This window comes from Pempheris klunzingeri, chromosome 1 (assembly GCF_042242105.1).
Source record: "Pempheris klunzingeri isolate RE-2024b chromosome 1, fPemKlu1.hap1, whole genome shotgun sequence".
In the NCBI taxonomy this organism is placed as follows: domain Eukaryota; kingdom Metazoa; phylum Chordata; class Actinopteri; order Acropomatiformes; family Pempheridae; genus Pempheris; species Pempheris klunzingeri.
Window position 1 is genome coordinate 11,178,935 of NC_092012.1, and position 20,097 is coordinate 11,199,031.

The 20,097-nt window shown below is 39.9% G+C and overlaps 2 protein-coding genes across 3 annotated transcripts; both read right to left on the reverse strand.

Moving 5' to 3' along the window:
• Positions 1 to 305: 305 nt before the first annotated feature.
• Positions 306 to 8,038, reverse strand: LOC139221313 (LIM and senescent cell antigen-like-containing domain protein 1). The gene is made up of 10 exons (XM_070853280.1): positions 7,906 to 8,038; positions 6,700 to 6,856; positions 6,465 to 6,531; positions 5,318 to 5,438; positions 4,958 to 5,107; positions 4,707 to 4,857; positions 3,561 to 3,653; positions 3,332 to 3,380; positions 3,130 to 3,205; positions 306 to 1,650 (listed from the first exon to the last, which is right to left on the reverse strand). The coding sequence occupies exons 1-10, from the start codon at positions 7,932 to 7,934 to the stop codon at positions 1,536 to 1,538; spliced, it is 1,008 nt and encodes a 335-aa protein (XP_070709381.1). The 5' UTR covers positions 7,935 to 8,038; the 3' UTR covers positions 306 to 1,535.
• Positions 8,039 to 12,566: 4,528 nt separating this feature from the next.
• Positions 12,567 to 18,420, reverse strand: LOC139221155 (F-box/LRR-repeat protein 3-like). Of its 2 annotated transcripts, none has more exons than XM_070853176.1 (6): positions 18,157 to 18,420; positions 16,317 to 16,521; positions 15,451 to 15,615; positions 15,206 to 15,328; positions 14,326 to 14,497; positions 12,567 to 13,867 (listed from the first exon to the last, which is right to left on the reverse strand). In XM_070853176.1, exons 2-6 carry the CDS (start codon positions 16,518 to 16,520, stop codon positions 13,227 to 13,229), a joined length of 1,305 nt encoding a protein of 434 aa, XP_070709277.1. In that variant the 5' UTR covers position 16,521; positions 18,157 to 18,420; the 3' UTR covers positions 12,567 to 13,226. The 2 variants fall into 2 exon arrangements, with proteins under 2 accessions (XP_070709277.1, XP_070709203.1); XM_070853102.1 differs by having other exon boundaries at positions 18,146 to 18,420.
• Between the last annotated feature and the right edge of the window lie 1,677 nt (positions 18,421 to 20,097).

Here is a 20,097-nt window from a genome sequence, read left to right on the forward strand (position 1 = left end):
TATTTCTATTACTTTTTATTACCTGTCACTGTAATTGTTTTGTTGGAATCAGTGAATGTTCATGATGAGGTGTGTGATTTGCCGATGATATATACACCTCATGAATGCATGCTTCAAGTTTCAAAAACCAAAAGAATATTAACAGAACTTTTAGGGTGTGGGGATCCTTTTATTGAGGGACATGGTAGGCGTGCATCTATTTTGAGTCTGAGCAAACATTAACTGTGTATAATTAGTATTTCATCAAATGAAATTCACTATCTTGTGTTTGGTAACACTTTATTGATCGTTAAGCAGAAGATCAAATACAGTATCTGTGCTGCAGTGAACTGTAATTTTCCATTTTTATGCAAATTACTAAAACGTTAACTTTGGCAAATGAAATGTATATGCATAAGTGTTAAATAAAAATGTTCTTGCAAGCAAAAATCATTTTTTGTTGTGTGGTACCAGTTCACAAACATCCCAAGCAATATGCTGACTCATTAATGATATTTTAACATCAAAGTGTTCTCATGTTAAATAATCAGCTGAGGGTTCATTTCATTTGGATTCCTTTGAACTGTTTCCCACTGAAAGTTGCAAACGTTAATTTAGCTAAAAATATCAGGCAAACAAACCCCAGGCATTGACAGTACAAGCAATAGCATTACACTACCATACCTACTGAGAGCATACAGTACATACTTAGGATCTTAACACTCACAGGTTGCTTTAAAAGATATACTCTTATTTTGTGGAATTTCTGAACATAATAGCACCCTCTGACCATCTATTTTCTCCCGTTTCAAACGATCAACAATACAATTTAACTTAAAACACACATTCACATATGCAACATAGAGAACATATCAAAGGGTGGACTCATTAACACAACCAGTAATAGCTCATTTAAGTTTTTCTTGAAACATGTTATTTATTTTTTTAATGGTTTCATTTTTCACAGCGAGGCACATTACAATATCCTAAATAACACAGTGGTTGCTTTGTAATTACTCATAGAGAAGTAAAAGCTCAAAGGTCAAAGGTGTGGTAAAACAATGTTAACAGTGGATTCTTTGTCTACTTAAGATAGATACTGAGGCATAACTGTATTATGACCATATGCGAGTTACATTTTAATCATTATTTGCATATTAAGACATTCACAGCTCATATATTCAAGGCACAGGCGTAATTGAAGATAATGCCAAACAACAGTCTTTTCAAACTCAAAGTAAGTTTTAGACATAGAGGTTGGTAATCCATGGTAAAGTTTAGAGAGAGATTAACAAATTTGGACAATTTAGGAATGTTTAAAAAAAAAAAAACAGCAAGGAAAAAAAAAAAATCTGCTAACAGGCACTTTTATGATACGACCACAGTGATAGATATATATAGAGATATTTCTATTTTCAAATGGCTCCAAGATTTCAATTACTAATGTTGACACACTGGTATAAAGCTGGGTCCTTATGTTGTGATTCAGTAGTTCTGGATATTTTACTTTCTCTGGCATTGCGGGAACACGTCCAGGTTGTTTGGCTGACAGCAGCTCACTTGCGTCCCAGGGACTCAGCCAGCTTCTTGAGCCTTTTCTTCAGCTCCAGAGGAAACTTCTCATAACACTTTTTACAGACGGGCTTCATGTCAAACTCAACAAACTTGTTCCTGCAAAGACGAAAAGAAGCATCATGTCAGTACCAATTATGTAATCCAAGGTCAATAGGCCATATTAACCTTCCAGTTTTCCCTCCCTGGTGCGCAATTTTTAATTTAAATATTATTATCACTGCAAGTTAAAATCTATTTTAGGTCACAATCTTCTCCATTTAAATTATATTAGCACGAGGGTTGCACTTAAAGAGTGGCTGGTAGGAAATGACACTTCATCTTTTGAAAGGCAACAGCCACTTATCTCATTCCAGGGGGCACTAAAGTCTGACGAACATGCCTCGGACATGTTACTTGTTGCCATGGTTTGTGGCTCATGAAGTTACTGAATGACGTTAATGAAGTTTTCTTTTACATTTCAACACTAAGTCTATGATTCAGATAGGATCAGATATTCACGTAGCATGAGCTTTTTACTTGCCGATTTCTATTATGTGAAATAATTCTTTGTCTAATTTCTGTTGTGGTCTCTGTTTTTTGCAACACTTCTATATTTAGATCTGTTGTGTACAGTTAATTGTTTTTTGAGTTGTCAATATTATGTTTATTTTCAATTGTTCTGTCTCATTGCTTTTGTTTTCTGAAAATGCAGTGAATTGAGCTCTCTGGGCCACCATACAAAATGTCCTTATTCCTGCTCATTCAAAGTGAGGGTTTGCTGTTTTTGTTTGTTTTTAATCACTGTAAGCTGAATAGATTTGGGTTTTACTCTGATGAATGAACGCAACTAGACATCTGAAGGTGTCACCTTGGACACCTTGAAAAAACAAACATTTTTTTCTTAATAGATCAAACAACTAATTGATTAATCAAAAAAAAAAAACGGTTTATTGATAATGAAAATAGTTGTTAGTTGTAGCCCTTCTTATGAGCATCCGTTGATTCAAAGTCATATTGAAAGTATTGTCCGTCTATACTTCAGAGGTTTTGCACAAACACCACTAACACAACACAGCTGCAAGGTGTTGGGCTTTACTGTGTACTGACATCATGCCATAAGGTCACGGCAGCAAACAAGGAACACCACAGAAAAAGAGAAGAAGGCAGAGATAGCACCAACCAATGGACGGAGTGGTGGGTTGTAAAGAAGAGCGATTCTACAAACAGACAGCAGCTTTTTTCTTGCGGTCTTTGGCATCACGCTCACGTCGGGCCAGGCGGCGTTTCAACTCCTCGGGCATGCACTCATAGCAGTGCTTACACACTGGCCTCAGGTCAATTTCAACAAACTTATCTCTGAGTTACCACAGACGCAGCGAGTGAAGCATGTGAGGGGAGAGATTGGAGGAAAAAGAAGGGGGGAAAAGGAAAAGAGCCAAAGAGGGTTGAGTTGTAGTAGGAAAGTGAAGTACACAAAGACTTGTGTTAAGTGTTAAGACTGGGGTTAAGTAGGAGTGTTACAGAAAACATCGATTAGCTAGTAGTATTGTACACGATTAGTTAATAGAAGAAGCTATAAGTGAGCAGCACACTTACTTGAGAGTGAGTTTTGTGTTGCAGGTGGAGCATGAGAAGCAACTAACACACCAGGCCTTGTTGAGAGCCGAAACCACTGAGGGGGGAGGTCACAGAGGAAAAAAGGAAATTATTAACACTGAACTGTTGTATCTTTATGCAACACTTTATGGAAATTACTAAAAATGCTGTACTGATTGAGCTTTATTATACTGATACTCACCATCGCCTTCAATCACACGGTTGCAGTGATAGCACACATCGCCGAAGAGCTTGATAACACGGAAACAAGGAGATCAGGTGCTTATACAGCCGACGCAAATTTGTTTATTTGGTGAAGCAATGAGGGGTTGGTGGTGCTGTGTTAGTTTTCTTAACAACGTACTAACATTATGATGTCTGTCGTGTCCTCCGAAGCCATTATCTTCCCTGGCTCTTTTTTTTTTTCTTACCTGGTTATAATGAGTCTCGCAGTAAGCAAGCCCCTTCCTCTCATAATGCCGATGACCGAGGAAAGGCTTCTCACACTTGGCACACACAAAATGCTGTAAACAAAAACAAATGTTGCTGAGGGAAATTGGGGGAAAAAACTCCCAACAAAGGCACGAGAAACAAAACAGCAGGTGCCAACACGCATTGAGACGGTGCCAAATGATTTATAGCAGTCTGAAACATGAATATTGCATGAGCACTGCATGAATATGTTTGCATACTCCGAAATGTTTTTAAATATTGTGTACTTGACCTATGGAGAACTATTACTATAGCAATCATTTAGTGTTGTTGTCCTTTTAAATCTCATGTAGCCCTACTGTACTATGGAGAAACCCACAGTGTGTCTAGCTCTATTCATCTGGCGCCTTCCAGATAAAGTTCCTGAAGCAGTTATACACAACATAAATTTCTGCTAATGGCGGTCTTTGGCATTAAATTGACTGCTATACACTCTTGATAAGCTTGAGCTTTTTGAACACTCAGCAGCCTCCAAACAGAAGAACACACAACTAGATCTGCCGCGCTCTGCCTCAGGAGAAATTATCCTTTTCTTACAGTGCTCCCATCTCTGCCACTGCCTCAAATGAGCTCATTAACAGTGTTTTGGTTTTAAAGTGGTTTGTTGGATGAATTTAATTTTCTTCTGCAAAAGTGATTGTAGCCAAGTGTGAAATTCGTTGTACACTTTTATTGTGCGCCTGTGTTAATGTGGCATTAGCTATAATATCACCTGTAAAAGGTGCTCTGATTGACATTTGCCCGTTATTATTAACCTGTCAGTTGTCTTTCTGATGCCTGTTCCCTGTAGTCCAACTTGCAATGTGCAGAGGATTTTTTTACAGAAACAAAGTTTTTTTCATTTATTCTTAATTATTTCATTAGTTTTGTATTTAACTGCACCTCTCTCTGGGAATTTGTAAACAAAATAAGCAAAGATGATGCCCAAATCAGTCGCACTTTGATGTTCAACTACTGAAACTTGCCTATCTGACTTCGTTCCAAACAAAAATCCAATAATTAATAGTGTAAACATGGTCAGGACTCCTACAGTAAATTCCTAAAAGGCCTGGCTTTCCTCAGGATAAGCAAACTAAGCCACAAACCTCCACGTGCCACTGCTTGCCCATGGCATTGACGACACGCCCCTCGATGGGTCTCCTACAGGCACCACAGATTGGTACACCCATCTTGTCATGGCAGGGCAAACAGAAGAGCTCTCCCTTCAGTTCCCTGGCTTCAGCCGTCAGTTCCTTCCTACGGCCAGAGACATGTTGAAATGCATTAAAGGCCTTGAGCCCACTCTTGGGTGGGCTGTTTTCTGTACTTGACAGTGAGATGGAGTGGTACGACTTACCCACAGTTGTTGCAGTTGAAGTGGTCCGGGTGATACGGGTCATTCTTAAAGATCAGTGGGTGCTCTTCAATGATGGCGTGGCACTTCTGGCAGATGTACTTGCCCAAGCCGCGAGCTTTCTCTCGGTTATGGCATGGGCGACACAGGTGCCTGAGGAAAATGGAGGAAAACAAAATGAAGGGGTGTCAAGAAAGCATCTGCAGCTTCGCATAATGTTTTCACACACTCTCTCAAAGCTGCTCAAAATTCCATTATTTGTTAGATCGCAAGTGAGTGAGTCACCAGTTTGACATGTGTAACCAGCTGCTTTACAGCCTGTCATACTGTTATATTAAGACTGTAATAAGTTGGGATACTCACCTGCCAGCGTTTTTGACAAACCCCACGTCCGCAAGCACAGCCTGGCAAATGTCACAGCAGAAGCAGTCAGGGTGCCAGCTATTGTTCATGGCCTTAATGACACGACCGATGATGAACTCCCCTGAGAGAAACCATAAGTGAGAGATCAGCTTGAGGCAAGTCTAACTTTGACTTTTCCAATATTTGTTGAGAGTAGATGCTATTTTCTGAGTCCTGTACAGCAGTTCCTAATGGACACTGCATTATGGAGTCCTAGTGTTACTACATTGCACTGCAGTGCTTTCTACAGTGTTCTCAAAGTGACACTTGAATGTTTAATGCATTTTAATTGCCCATTTTATTTAATTAGATCATGCCTGTCTCTCCCTGAATAGAGTTGAACTGTATTTAAATCAAGCTTCATATTACTAAAATGCATCTTGGGTAATATAAACACAAGTGGGAAGTTCTAAATAAAAGTATAAAAGATCCGTGAGGACACACTGAAATCTCAGTTCTCAAACAACATATGGAGGTCAGGGACGTTTACATCCACACAGGTACGAGGTGTTACAAAGGGGGGGGTGTGTGTGTGTGTGTGTGTGTGTGTGTAAATGCTTGCACTGCTTGCAAAGCATTGAGAAGTTCCTGAATGGTCTGCCAAATAAATGATCCAAAAATGTCTTTATGCGCTGAAAAGGGGAATCAACAAAAAAAGAAAAGGGAACTGGTATAGTGTGTCCACAGATGTGTCTGTGACAAGATTAAATTAACACTTAGTCGACTTTTTTTATGTGCTTAAACCTCCAAAACACAACTGATTTTCTAATGCCAAACAAATAGGCAAGGAGATGAAGCCCACACAAAGTCCTCAAAAGCCAACACCATCCCCTTCTCTAGCTATATGGATAAGTGCCGTATGTGAGCAGGAAAACAAAGTCTGACTACAAATAATCACTTATGGCCCACCTGAAATGCATTCTGGTACCAGGTTTAAAATGAAGCTCATCTCTGTTGGACTTAGCCTGAACACATCTGAATACAGGATACTTTATTCTTTACTTGGATCCCCATCAGCATCCACAAATTTGTCTTTCTGCGGTTCACACAATCGGACAAATACCAGAACTGGACGTGTCCTTAATGAATGACGCCCTACGACACTCACCACACTGGTGACAGCAAGGGGCAAAGAGCATCTGGAAGTCATGCTCACAGTATTTTCTTCCCTCAAACTGCGGAGAGAAAAAGATTGTGATTACTTCAGTCAAGAGAAACATTCAAAACGTTCTCTACATGAAAGAGTAACAGACAAATCATCGCCGCACACGGAGCGCACCAAGGTTGGCTCATCATTGTGTTGACATGTGAAATGAATTACAGAGATTAATTAAGTGCACTACCTCATAGAAGAGTCCCTCTGGAAACTGCTGGAAACACTGGGCGCACACAAAGCACTGCTCGTGGTACAGCTCTCCGTTACTATTGACAATCTTCTCAGTTGCAGCAAAGCCACTCTTACATCGCTCACAGGCCGCATGGGCCAGGGCGTTAGCAATGCTGTTGCATGAGACAAGAAAATACATATGCATATTACTTCCCCAGAGTCCCTGCGAGACATGCGGCTGACAAACAAAAGGGATGCAGGGCTGAGCCGGTGTTTATCATTTCTCACATAACTCCTACAGTAACTGCTGTGCTTGTTCCAGCAGCTGTCTCTATGGAGAACATAAATAATACATGACTCAGAGGGGGAACTCAGTAACACTCATACTACGTGCATGGTCATCACCTAATTTGGTAAAAAAAAAAAAAAAAAAAAATAGAGCTGCTGCAACCAAGACAAGAGGCGATGGATTTCACCCATATACACACACACAGACACACACACACACACACACACACACACACACACACACACACACACACACACACACATATATAATTACTAATGAATGGGCTAATAACTAGAGTCGGTTATTGTCAATATTAAGTCACATACTTTACCACAACCTACATGTTTCTGATACTGAGTGAGGTTTCGTGTGGAAGATAAAGACGTTGAAAGGAAGATAAAGTGGTTTAAACTAGTCCAACTAACGTTAAAGGAGCACGAGCTAACCCAAACAAACGTAGCTAATTTAATCTTAGTTTAACTTTTTCCAAGTAGTAGCATGCCAAGCACTGACTTAGTAGCTGTCTTTGAGAAAGTTCACATCAATTACGGTCGCACATGAACGCTCATAAAGGAGATTAAAATTCAGGGGAGGTGAGTGATCCGCATAGAAGAATCCAAAAAGGGAATTTTAGTGGGTTCATTATAGCTAACAGCTAAAGAGCTAACTAGCATGCTAACCTTACAGTTAGCTCCAAAGTGGGAACACTAGCGTTACTTTTACTATCGAAAACAACCTTTAAACTGCTACCTTTGACCCAAATATGTAATTGATAATAACATTTAGCTGATGCTCTTAGAGGAGAGCATCTCTTCTAGCGTTGTGCCTAGCAAAGGCTTGCCCATTTAATGTGATGCTAGCTTTAGCTTGCCAGCTGAAGTTAGCGGCTGTGTCTGTTTGCTCTCCGTGCTCGCTAATAACCAAAGCTGTTACCTGCCCGTCATTCCAGCCACCGCCAGCATCCCCTCTTAACCACGGCAGGGTTAGAAAAGTCCCTGATGAATTGACATAAACCGGAGTGCTAGTTCCTAATACCCAGGCAGGCTCGTCCTGCGCCGTGTCGCCTCCTCCCAGCAGAGCCTCACTGAGCTGGCAGGGGAGTGTCCCTGAAGTTTAACATCATCACATTTCTATCCCTGCTGCATCTATATGTGTTAATGTCAATGTATGTCTTTTACCAACATCCAAAACAAAGTCACATATAAAACCCGGATCTTTTTTTATTATGAAGAGACAAAGTATCCTATTATATGGACATTTCTAATATGCTGTTAAAACTGCATTATATTGTCTAAACTGATTTTTGATCCTTAGTTTTTGTTTAAAAACTGCAGCTTGATTATAAAAGAAAACTTTTATTCCCTTCCTGTAGGTTACATAGTTCATAATTCATATGGTAACATTATGTAAATATAGCCATTCATTTTAGAAAATTTAAAACTACATGTGCTCCACCCAAATCAATATTTATGCTGTTTGCATATATATCTTTTTGTATTTGATTTGTATTGATTTGGTCTGTATCTGTAAACATTCTGTTAAAAAAGAAAAGAAAAAGATGTCTAAACCCTTATTATCATATACAGTGTGTTTGTTTCTGTAGGCCATATACCAGATTTTAATTTTGGACATGTCAATTAAATGTATCTTTAAAATCACTTTTAATTTATGGAATATTTGCTGAAAATTAGGTTCCTGGGCTGCTTATCATCATGTATGTGGGTTATATTGATTCACAGATCCTTTCCTCCCTCTCTCACTCAATCTGTCTCTCCCCCCCCCCCCCCCCCCCCCCCCCCACACACACACACACACACAGGCACACTAGAGTGCATAGTAGCTGTGTTGGGAGTCTTAGATGCAACACACCTATAAATTCAATATCAAGTACAAGGAGAAGTCAGTCAAACATGGCTGTACATGCCATCACTGTCAAGAGGTGAAACTAAATGACAAAAAAAGATAAAGACAATCATGCACCTGGGAGTGATTCTGCTTACAAAGCTGTGAGACCTGGGGATAGCTGACAATCTTCATAAAACTTACAAAACTGTGCTTGGAGTAACGGAGGAATAATGTGAATCTGAGTGACACCAGCGATCTGATTTCATCGGCTCTTGCTCCGTGCCTGAAGTGCAAAGAGCGTCCTGTTGAAGAAATATCGCTTGTAGTCCCCTTAAATCCTAAGTCTTAAAAATGTAATCAGCTGTGGGTGGGGCAGAGGATAGCGCCCATGTTATGTCTTCTATCTGATTTCACTTAATGGAGCTATTATTTAAATGTGCCCTCGTTTCGCTTGTGTCTGTTTTTATGTCCTTGTGTTTACTGCTGTTTATACCTTCTTGGAGCACATTCTGCTCGGAGGTAAGTGCAGTATAAATAACATTTACTTGTATTGTATTTCACTCTCTTCCTTTTTCTCTGCAATGATCCAATTTCCTCGCAGGGATGTTTGGAGCTTAATCTAATCCTTTTGAGTGGCTCACATGGTCAAATTAAAATGAGTAGACTCACAGTGTATCCTTTGTAGAGGCGTATATTTCTGCTCAGTAATGAGTTATATTTGGCCTATTTTTCACTATAAACAAATTAGCATCTGTACATTAGAAACAAGATGTTTTGCGCATTGTTTGACTCGTAAAATGTTCTCTGTGACCCATTAGCTACACAAATTAGACCCAAGAACTCTACAGGAACACAAGCGTGTTGGAGAGGGCTATTAAAGCATTGTAGAGAGGAGAATAAAGAAAATAAAGAAAGGACAAATTTGATTAATCTCAATTTCATTTATTTTGGCTATGTGAAGAAACAAAGCTGTCTCAAACAAAGCTGCACTTTGACACCACCTCAAGAATGGCATGAAAGTTATTACATTTTCAACATTTTATATGTAAATGTAATTTTCTGGGGGTGTTTTGTTCGCACAGTGAATGATTCCACTTCCACAGTCCACTTCCAACAGACAGCTTTCATGTACATCTGTTACATATTCCCTGCATTGAACGTGGAACATCAATCTTGACCTTGGAAAAAGAAGAACTCAGTGCAAGGTCAGACCATTTTATCCATATTATAAAAGTGGCACGCATGTATTCAGGTCATGTGATAACAACTGAACAAACTTTATCTGCTGACAAAAACCAAGAGACGTTTCTAAGCAAACCTTGATTGAAGTTGTTCATTCTTGACAAAATGTATCATTAGCTCTACAATCCTAGTTAAGACCAGGTTTTCCAAGTATATTTTGAAATGTGTGTAGTGCATGTAAACACTATATTCTGGTGTCAGAAACATGATTGAGCCTTTATCTCAGTGTCTGATCATACTGCGCGTGCAGATGCATCATCGTCATTCACAGTCACTGTTTTACTCAACTTTTTGTGGGGCATCTCAGAACAAACTGAAGAAACCCTGCTAAGCTCTTTCCAGACTTGTACTGTGTTTAAAACAGGAGCACGCTGTGCAACACGAGCTAAAAAGAAACACTACAACTTAAAGCAACAGTGCTGTCTTTACAGTTCAGACACGGAATACGTATTCAAACAGGCATTTTTAATGTGGCTATGAACTTTACTCGAATAATACATATCTTTGGGGAAAGTACAAGAGGTTACCTTCCATGAACTCTTCTCAGTACAATATGTCCTTCTCTAGCTAAAATAAAAACAACATACTGTCACTGTATTCTCTATAAAAGCCCTTACTCAGCCTATCCTTGAATATTACAATAATCACCTATAAGCACTGAATACGAATGCAGTTAATATTAACCAGCAGATGGCATGGTTAGATAAATACACAATAAAATGGTCCGTGAAGGAGAAAGTCCGTTGCCAGGCCTCGCTGACCTTCAGAAACAGACGCGAGAAAATTAAGACATGATGGGTCCCTATAAGAGGGCAACAACTGAAGAAACGTTAACAGAAGTAGTGATTTTCCTTCAATTACCATTTACAAACAGAATACACAAGAAAGGATGAACATAAACCCCTTATAGCGGTTATCCATCTCTAACTGAACATAATGATTTAAAGGTCTCTTTCATTGCACAGTCCAAGGGCGTTATCTTTGAGTCCACAGGCAACAACGTCCTTTATAAGTCCACCTCGATATGTCTTCCAACTATTATTCTTTCGCTCTATAGCAACAAAACAATAGTGATATATAAATATTTCATTCTTACACATTCAGGCAAACATTCACTTACATCAACATTCAGATGCCACACTGTTCTGTCGTCAGGGCTGCACAATTATAACCTCATTAAGGTCAAGAATGTCACATTTATATCAATTACATTAGGACAGATGAAACATCCAAATAAGCGCTGGAGTTTCTGGGTAATGTGTCATGTTTTTATGCAAAAGATAAATATGATCTATATATGAGACTGTCATCAATTATTGACATTATATCTTATTGCAAAATTGTGCAGCCCTGTAACAGCATTTAAATCCTCAATCCTTTTTCATGTTACCATATAAATTTGATCTAAATACACACTGAGAAAAACAGTTTTTCTTGAAGACAAAATATGTATTGTGTGTGTTTGTCAACTGAGAACTTAAAATATTGGCTTTTTCTCTGATGTGTAATGAAAACATTACTGATGCTATCAACCTGGTAGCAGTGCTGCTTTGCCGATTGTGCCGTGCAAGCAGGTGTCCAGAGAGATTTTTGTGTCAGCTGTCAACAATTAAACAACTCTGCCTGCCAATTTAATTTCTAAGAACCTAAAATGTTTGTCAGAATGGAAAATAAGTCCAGTAAAAGCAATTTAGCTCCCGAGGGTGACTCGTAGAATCGACAGATTTTTACTGACCACTGCCAAAACGTTCCATCATTTGGCTGCAAAATCTGTTAACACTGCAGCTCATCTTGATTAACTTGGATCCTTCATTTGAGCAAAAGTGCATCAGTGGGATTCAGTAAATGTAGATGTAGATATATCTATATATCTATATAGATATATATTTCCCCCTGGGGATTATTAAAGTAATTCTGATATATATATCTATATCTATATCTATATATAGATATATATCTATAGATATATATATAATTTTATGTTCACAATTCAAATTTCTCCCTCCCATTTCCAATATAACACTTTGATATTTACAATTACAATAGGGACATGGGTCAGCCGATGCAGAAATATAGCTACTGTACATTACACACAAAAATATGTTCAAACATCACTCTTGTATATATATATATATATATACATATATATATGTACATACATACTCAGTATATACAGACTAAGATGATTATGGCCAAAAATCAATTAAGAGCACCACCTTCACAAACAGCTTTCCTAAGAAAAAGGGAGATGGAATATTGTTTAGCTTTGTCCACATCAAATCAGAGGACAGAGAAATGAGATGCAGTGACTGAGAAACACTCAAAGACATCAAATAGAGACACGCTGTTGGCAGGAGGCTATACGGAGAGGGAAACCAAACATTTTTCCAATCAGCCACCCAGTCTATAACTCTCAGTCTCTTTATAATTAAATGTTTTCATAATGCGTCATTACTTAAATTCAGAAACCTTCCACAGTCAGGGGCAGGAATTCTGGTGATTTTAACTGTACATCAACAAAAAATGCTGCCTTCTCATAGTGATCATCCCAATCCAATGCATCATTTTCTCAACTGCCACATGCCTGACCTGAAAGGCATTTTGCTTTCAGTGTGATGATGCTGATCTTTTGAACGTATCTGGCTGTAATTTATTTTACTGAAATTAAACTATGTATCTAGACGGTATTAAGAGGATTAGTACCGATGCCTGCTCATGATATGGCAAAATGTTATGGTATCTGCCTGTATTTGTAAAGACAGGCTGTCTACATGGCCACAGGCTGTCATTCCCAATAATTCCCAGACATTCCTGTCAACTCCCATGGAGAAGTGCCACCCCTCAACACTCCCTTAATACTACACCTAACCAACCAAAGGTGCTATGAATGACTACAAGACACTACAATACATTTAGATATAAATATACACATAAATATAAAAATTTTACATATATATGGAACGGCATGGTGGAGTTGGAATCAACATTACACATTTCATTTCATTACATCAAAACTCAAAGTAATTTCTTACCACGTATTCAGGGAGAAAAACACATACACATACATACAATTTCTGGACAAAAAAACATAATTCTCCAAGTATCACACACACGCACACATACTCACACACACGAAAACCTGACAACCTGAATCTTCTCCCAGAGCTCTACCAGGTAGGCATCATGTCTGGGAACCAGACACGGCCCAAATGCTTTGACACCTCCCAGTGGATGTCATCCAGCCCATAGCGGTGATCTGGAACCAGTACTTCCTCCATGATGGATAGCTGTGTCAGTCTGTCTCCGCACATCTTGACAAACTCCACGAAGGCGCTGCAGGACACTTCGCACTCCCCCAAGCCGATGGCCGACAGCTGCGTGCAGCGCTGGGCGATGCGGATCAGCTCTTCATCCAGCGGCCTCAGCCCGTTGGCGCACACCACCAGCTCGACAAGACGCGGGCAGGTGAGCCCGACGCGGCCCAGCACGTCTTTACTGACGGAGCGGCCGAAGTACAGATGCGTGACGGGGATTTCATCGCGGAAGAAAGGCCCGAACTCGTCCTCGTAGAGGAAGAAGTACATGACCAGATTAAATTTGGGAGAGTGACGCACCATGGCGTCCCAGCTGCTCTTCTTGATGGTGTGGAACTGCTGGCCAGGATTCTCGCTAATCACGTCGATGCGAAGGTGCTCAAGGTGAACGTGCTTCTCCGAGGAGAGGGCGATGAGAAGTTCGTCACTCAGCAAATGGTAGTTGAGGGCTAGTTCTCTCAGGCCGTGGCACTGATCAGCCACACACAGGATACCTGGGACAGAGAGAAAATAAGGGATGAGGGAATGACTGGCCGACACTCATCCACCTCTCAGTCACTTTTAGACTTATTGTACCGTATAGGAAGAATGATTTATTGAATTGTTGTAATGACTTCTTAAAAAAACATCTAAACAACTATATATTTATGTGTATATACTGTATGTGTATATTTATATATACTCATGTCTTTCTAAGTTACTTTTGCTTAATTATCTCATTGACTGATAATAAATGTGCCTTTATATTCCTTTTACTTCTGCCATTTTCTCTCAAGTCCAGCTGCTGAAAACATCACAAGGGGAACCGATGATTGGACATACAACAGTTGGCACGAACTCTGCACAATGTCAGCCATAATTGTTCTTGATCAGTGAAATTCTTAATTCTACTTAGACAACTATCATATCATAGCGCTCCCTGTTATCCATCCTTCCTTCTACTTGTCAGTACCTGCAGGGGAAACATGAGGGCAACTGCTCATTTTCAGCAGTTTGAGGGTGTCGCTGTTATTGGCCACCAGGACTTTGAGGGAGGGGTCATCCACGGGTGTGTCGTCGATCTTCAGGGACGACAGGGATTTGGAGTTGACAAAAACCACTGTTAGAGCCGAGATGAAGTGCGACTGTTGACCAGAGCAAAAGAGACAAACGCCAAGTCATCCTCTGTCTTTAGTAAACATGGTAGCCCTAAATTCTGGTTTTATTTACCATCACGCAATTCAACCTTCAGATGTAGCGAGCAAGTGCAGTGTTCCACATCACAATAAATCCTCTGCGGTTAAATGCCTATCATGTATCACCCTTGTCTGGATGTCCGTGCATCCTTGTCAGCGTGCTTGTTAAGCACAAGAGACTAAACAAAACACAACCTGCTCATTACAACATTAATCAGCAGCTACACTAGTGATTAAACACTCTACAGGGTCCCTTTAGATTCTATGCATGAATTAAAAAAACATACATGCCAATGTGCAGCCAGGCCACTTTGCCTACGCTCTGTCTTTCAATCTTAATTGTCCAAGGAAACAGGATGAGTGTGATGTTTTTAGCTGACAACCTGGAGATCTTGAATTATAAAAATTCACATAGGCACTTGGAATTAATCAGACCAGCGGCATTTTATAAATTAATCAGAGATAATAGCTTTAAATTGGTGAACTGTTTCATCCTGTCATCTTCAGGGAAGATCACATTTGAGTATTATAACCGCGAGAATAAAGAACAACTAGAACTAGTACAATTGTAATCTTTAAACTTGTGACACTGCGTGTCTAAACTCTGCCTGCAGATCAAGATGCACAGAAGTAATTACACTGTTGAGGCGTCGTTACCTTTGGCAGCTCCATGAAGCTGGGCCTGGCTGTGGAGATGAGGCCCAGTGTCTTCAAAGAACAATTCACGAGCTGAGAGAGGATGTCGCACGCTGCCTCTGCAGACTCTCTGCTGCTGTCGACCTGAGCAGCAAGGAGAGAGAACATGAAAACAGGGCGACACGAGAACAGAACATAAGAATTAACTTTTCTAAGCACTTGTCTTGATCGCTTTTAACCGCCGTAACTACAAAACCAGTGCCTACCTTGAAGCTGACATACTGCAGGTGGTTGGAGTGCCTTTTGATTATCTGTTTGATGAGGTCTGGATGAGTGGCCTTCAGGTAGGAGCTGGCTGGCTGGTTCAACTCAAACTCAAAGCACCGCCACAGCTCTGGCATGTGAAAAGCCTGGTTCCACCCCCGACACACCTGTGGTGACAACAGTAGAATCAAAACCTGATCTCTCATAGATTTTCCTTATTGGGTTAAGCTCAGGGAGCATCATTTAGTTCTTCAAAATAGACGATTCAAGTTTTCCATAACCTATAAGATTTTCAAAATGCCTCTATTTTTAGTGTAGCTAGCAAACTAAACAACAAAACGAACAGCAGCAAACTAAATACGTGCTCCTTCCTCCACAAAATCTTTTACACCAAACCTTATTCACAATAATCATTATTTTCCACAAGAAGTCTTGAGGCAAAAACATGCTTTTTCAATCTGAAGGCAAGCTGATAAAACGTGACTCACAGGAGAGCACAGAACCCATTAATTTACCCTCTGGCGAGTGGCCTTCGCCCCCTGCCTTCGCTGACTTGTTGAAACATAAAAGCACCAGGTATGTGCGTATGTTTGCGTGTTCATCACAGCCTGGTTCGAAGTTAAGAGCCCAACTGCCTATACAAAGGCCATTGGCCATATTGCAACAATAATGGAAAACCATTATTAATTTTATAATGATTAATAATTATTAATAACCATTTTTATTTACAGCCTGCCACATTATTTCCTGCAGATCTAACAGTTGTGATTTAAGAATTCTTAAAAGCCACCATTTGACCATTGAGATTGAGGTGAGAGCCACAACAAGCTCTGCCTCCTGTGTAGTGAGCTCATTATTACATGGGTACCTGAGAAGCGTAAGCCCTATCCAGTAGAGGCAGGTACTGGAAGACGTGGAGCAGGATCTCCTGTGGCAGACACTCCCATTGGACTCCCTTGTCCTCCGAATCTTTTTCCCTCCTCTGCTTGCGGGACCGTTTAAGAGTCTGCTGAGACCCACTGCTGGTGCCACCTCCGTCCTCCTGCTCATTCCCTTGCAGACCTCGTTTCATCCTGGGTAAACAAAACCCAGATGGTTGGGCTGAGTTAACTTTACGGGAGAAAGGAACTGTTGATTAGCAGCAGCATTTGTGCAGGGAATATTCATCAGCAGACCTGACATGCATTACCCTGTTATTAACAAGCCTGCAGTCAGCGTCCATTAAGTTGATGCACGCTGACACATATTGAATATGTCTGAGTAATGATACATGGTGGTGGAGCTGCCAACTATTTTCAGTTCGTCATTTCTTTTATTATTTCTTGATTCATTTCTTAGTGCATAAATGTACAACACAATAAAAGAAAATTCTTGACAATGCTGTCATCAATTGACAATGATGTGAAATAGAGTAAATCAGCAGATCAGAAAAGACTTGAGATGCTGTAACCAAGAAATCTTTGATATTTTGGTATTTAATAAATTACTTCATGACATTTAACTGATTTTTTTTTAAACTGTCACTTAAATCAATACTAATCCTAATCAATTGAAGCACTTTTTACAGCACTACAGAGTCGCCACACGAAACTTATCAGTCATATAATATTTTTGTGCAATACAATTTATCAAACTTAACACTATCAAGAAATTAACAAGACAGCTTTCTCCCACGGTTATGGCTGAAGCAGGGACATAAGGGGTTTAGGGTTCCCACCCAGCATTGTCCAAGTCTTTCTGCAAATTTAAGTTCAAAGAAGGATCAGACAAGCCTATTTCGAAGAAAAAGAAAGTGAAACTTTGCAGTGAGTATGATAGCTGTACACATCTGAGAGAGAAGACAATAAAAATAGCTCTATGTCATTGGATCAAACAAAGATTAAACAATAGATCAATACAATAGTAAAACTAGAATTGGACAATATGACAATACATGTGTACATATACGGAGGTATATTTTAATGATCGCAGATTGTATTAGGCCATTCTTAATTCAATGGATTAGTTATGAACAAATATTTCTGAATAGTTGTTTTATCCATTCACTTGAGTGTGTATCAATATCACAAAATATCATTAGATACATCATGACAAATTGTATTCATATCACCCACTCACTAACCATCTTATTTTGCTGTATCAGTATTAACTTTGGGAGCAACAGCTGAAGACGAGGGGTCCTGGTTGATTTCTCATTATCACACATTCAAAATTGAGTTAAAGTGTGATATGTTTTGGAAGATTATTGTGGATTTATTCTTTGTCTGTTGTCCAGACCCACATGACACGCTGCTGGTTGACCTGCAAAGCCGATCAAAGGTAAAATCTTAACCAGATGTGTTGCAGACTGCTCTGCTCACCTGAGAATGAAAACAATGCAAAGGAGGACACGCCTCCCTGCTCAGCCTGATGTACAATTCATAAGATAAAAGTTAGCTTCTGCTCGCAAAAACTGCACTTAGTTGCACATGAATGGCGAAATGTTGGCGGCGTTTAATGACAACACGGACGTTTAGTTTTACAAGACAAACGCGTCAATCCACAACAAGAGTTAGCTTAGCCGAACCGAGCGCTGCATCTTGCTAACAACTAAACAAACAAGTTTTAGTAAATAGACATAAAGTTGCATTTGAAAAAAATGGTTAAGTGAAACGCATAGGGTGTTATCAGCAGTTATCGACCCCGTCCTCGTCTTACCTGGCTTTCACCTCCGTCGGATGTTTATCAGAAAAGACGATCACTCAACGTCAACCGGGACCGACACAAGAAAACTGCGTTCTAGCTAACCGACCGGTCCAACACATTAGACCATAGGACAGCGCGGTGAGTCGGGAAGTTAGCAAGCACCGACGAGAAGCTCGTAAAGCAAGTTTTTTGAACGTGTTTTCCTTTTCCGAGCGCCTGACCTAGTTTCTCTCCACAACTCTGCTTCAATAGTTCGCCTGTCAGCTAAAGATGGCGGTTTGTGTTGCTGCGTGGAGCTGGACGGCCTGCAGTTACAGTGAACCGCCGGCAGGGGGGGATATTTTTTTTCTTCTTCTTCTCCTTCTCTTTCTTCTTCTTCTTCTTCTTCGCTGCCTCCCTCTGGAGCTAGTCTGTTACTGAGCCATTCTAGAGCCAATTTACTCCTCTGCCATGGAGGAGTGATTGGCTTCAGATTGTCTGTGACTTTGGGGGTTTTATCTGGTTTTGGAATCAGCCTCCTGAGACCCAAGATTTTGTTGGTATGGATTTTTTCTTTCTCCATTTGGGATTAGTAGGACCTGATAAGTATGGAAACTAAGTATTATAGGAAGTAGGTTTTGGGGAAAAAAATGATGTCCTCATATAGTTACATCCATCCATCTATTGTCTATACTGCTTATCCTGTTGTCGTGTGGTCGTGGGGGAGCTGGAGCCAATCCCAGCTGACATTGAGTGAGAGGCGGGGTACACCCTGGACTGATCACCAGTCAATCACAGGGCCGACATGTAAAGACAGACAACCATTCACGCCCACACACTCACATTCACACTCACGTGCAATTTAGGGTCACCAGTTAACCTAACCTGCATGTCTTTGGACTGTGGGAGGAAGCCGGAGTACCTGGAGAAGATCCAAGCACGGGGAGAACATGCAATCTCCACACAGACAGGTTCAAGGGTCAAACCGCAAAAACCTGACGGCCAGCAGGTTCAAACCTGGAACCTTCTTGCTGTGAGGCAGCAGTGCCAACCACCGCACCACTGATTATTACACTAACCTTCATCTTATAACACATTTGGGTCACATTTTTCAAACCTCTTATTATTTCTGCAGGTATTACTTGGCTTCAACTCTAATTGCATATGACTGTGGTCTGGGCAATGAGAGACAAATTGTGATATATTATATTGTAACCAATAATCAGTTCTAGACTTGCATGTTCTATCTAGTTTAAACCAATAGTACAGTAATACCTCAGGGTTTTTGACTCTCCATATTTGCTCTATACTCTGAACCTCTATATTCATAACTAACACTTACAATTACCATTTACATCCGCTCCTAAAGATATGACCCTTCCTGGGCAGTTATTATAGTTAAAATAACAGCTCCACCTGAACATGAAGAACCATAACTACATTTAATTCTATCCCCCCACTGGGTGGACCAAAACGTAACATCATTTTCACTTGAATGAGTTTCTTGTAGAAATATAGTAGGCCTTTTAGTCCCTTGCAGAATAAAAAGATTGCTTTTCTTTTAATTGTGTTTTGTAGACCCCTAGTATTGAAACTGTTGAAATTTGAAAAATAGAAACTTGAAAATAGAAAAAGTAAATAAAAAGCGGTAAAGGTAATGGTAGTGTTTTGTGAGTGTCTCTAGCATATAAGCATCTAATTAGTAACTATAGCTAATACAATGTCCCGTAAGGGATATTTAACTACTAAACTCCCTGATATAAGATCACATTATTTTGTTTAAGTAATATAATAACAGTATTATATTAAAAAAAAACCCTGAGTAAATCTATTTCTGGATGAACAGTCAAGAATGAATGTTGGATATATCTTCGTCTACAGCAAAGAGAATCTTCAGCTTGTTTTCTCCTTCACAGGGATTTCTGTTGGCATTTGGAGGTTCCCGTGATGCTCATCAGTTATTGGCCATACATATAAAGTGACAT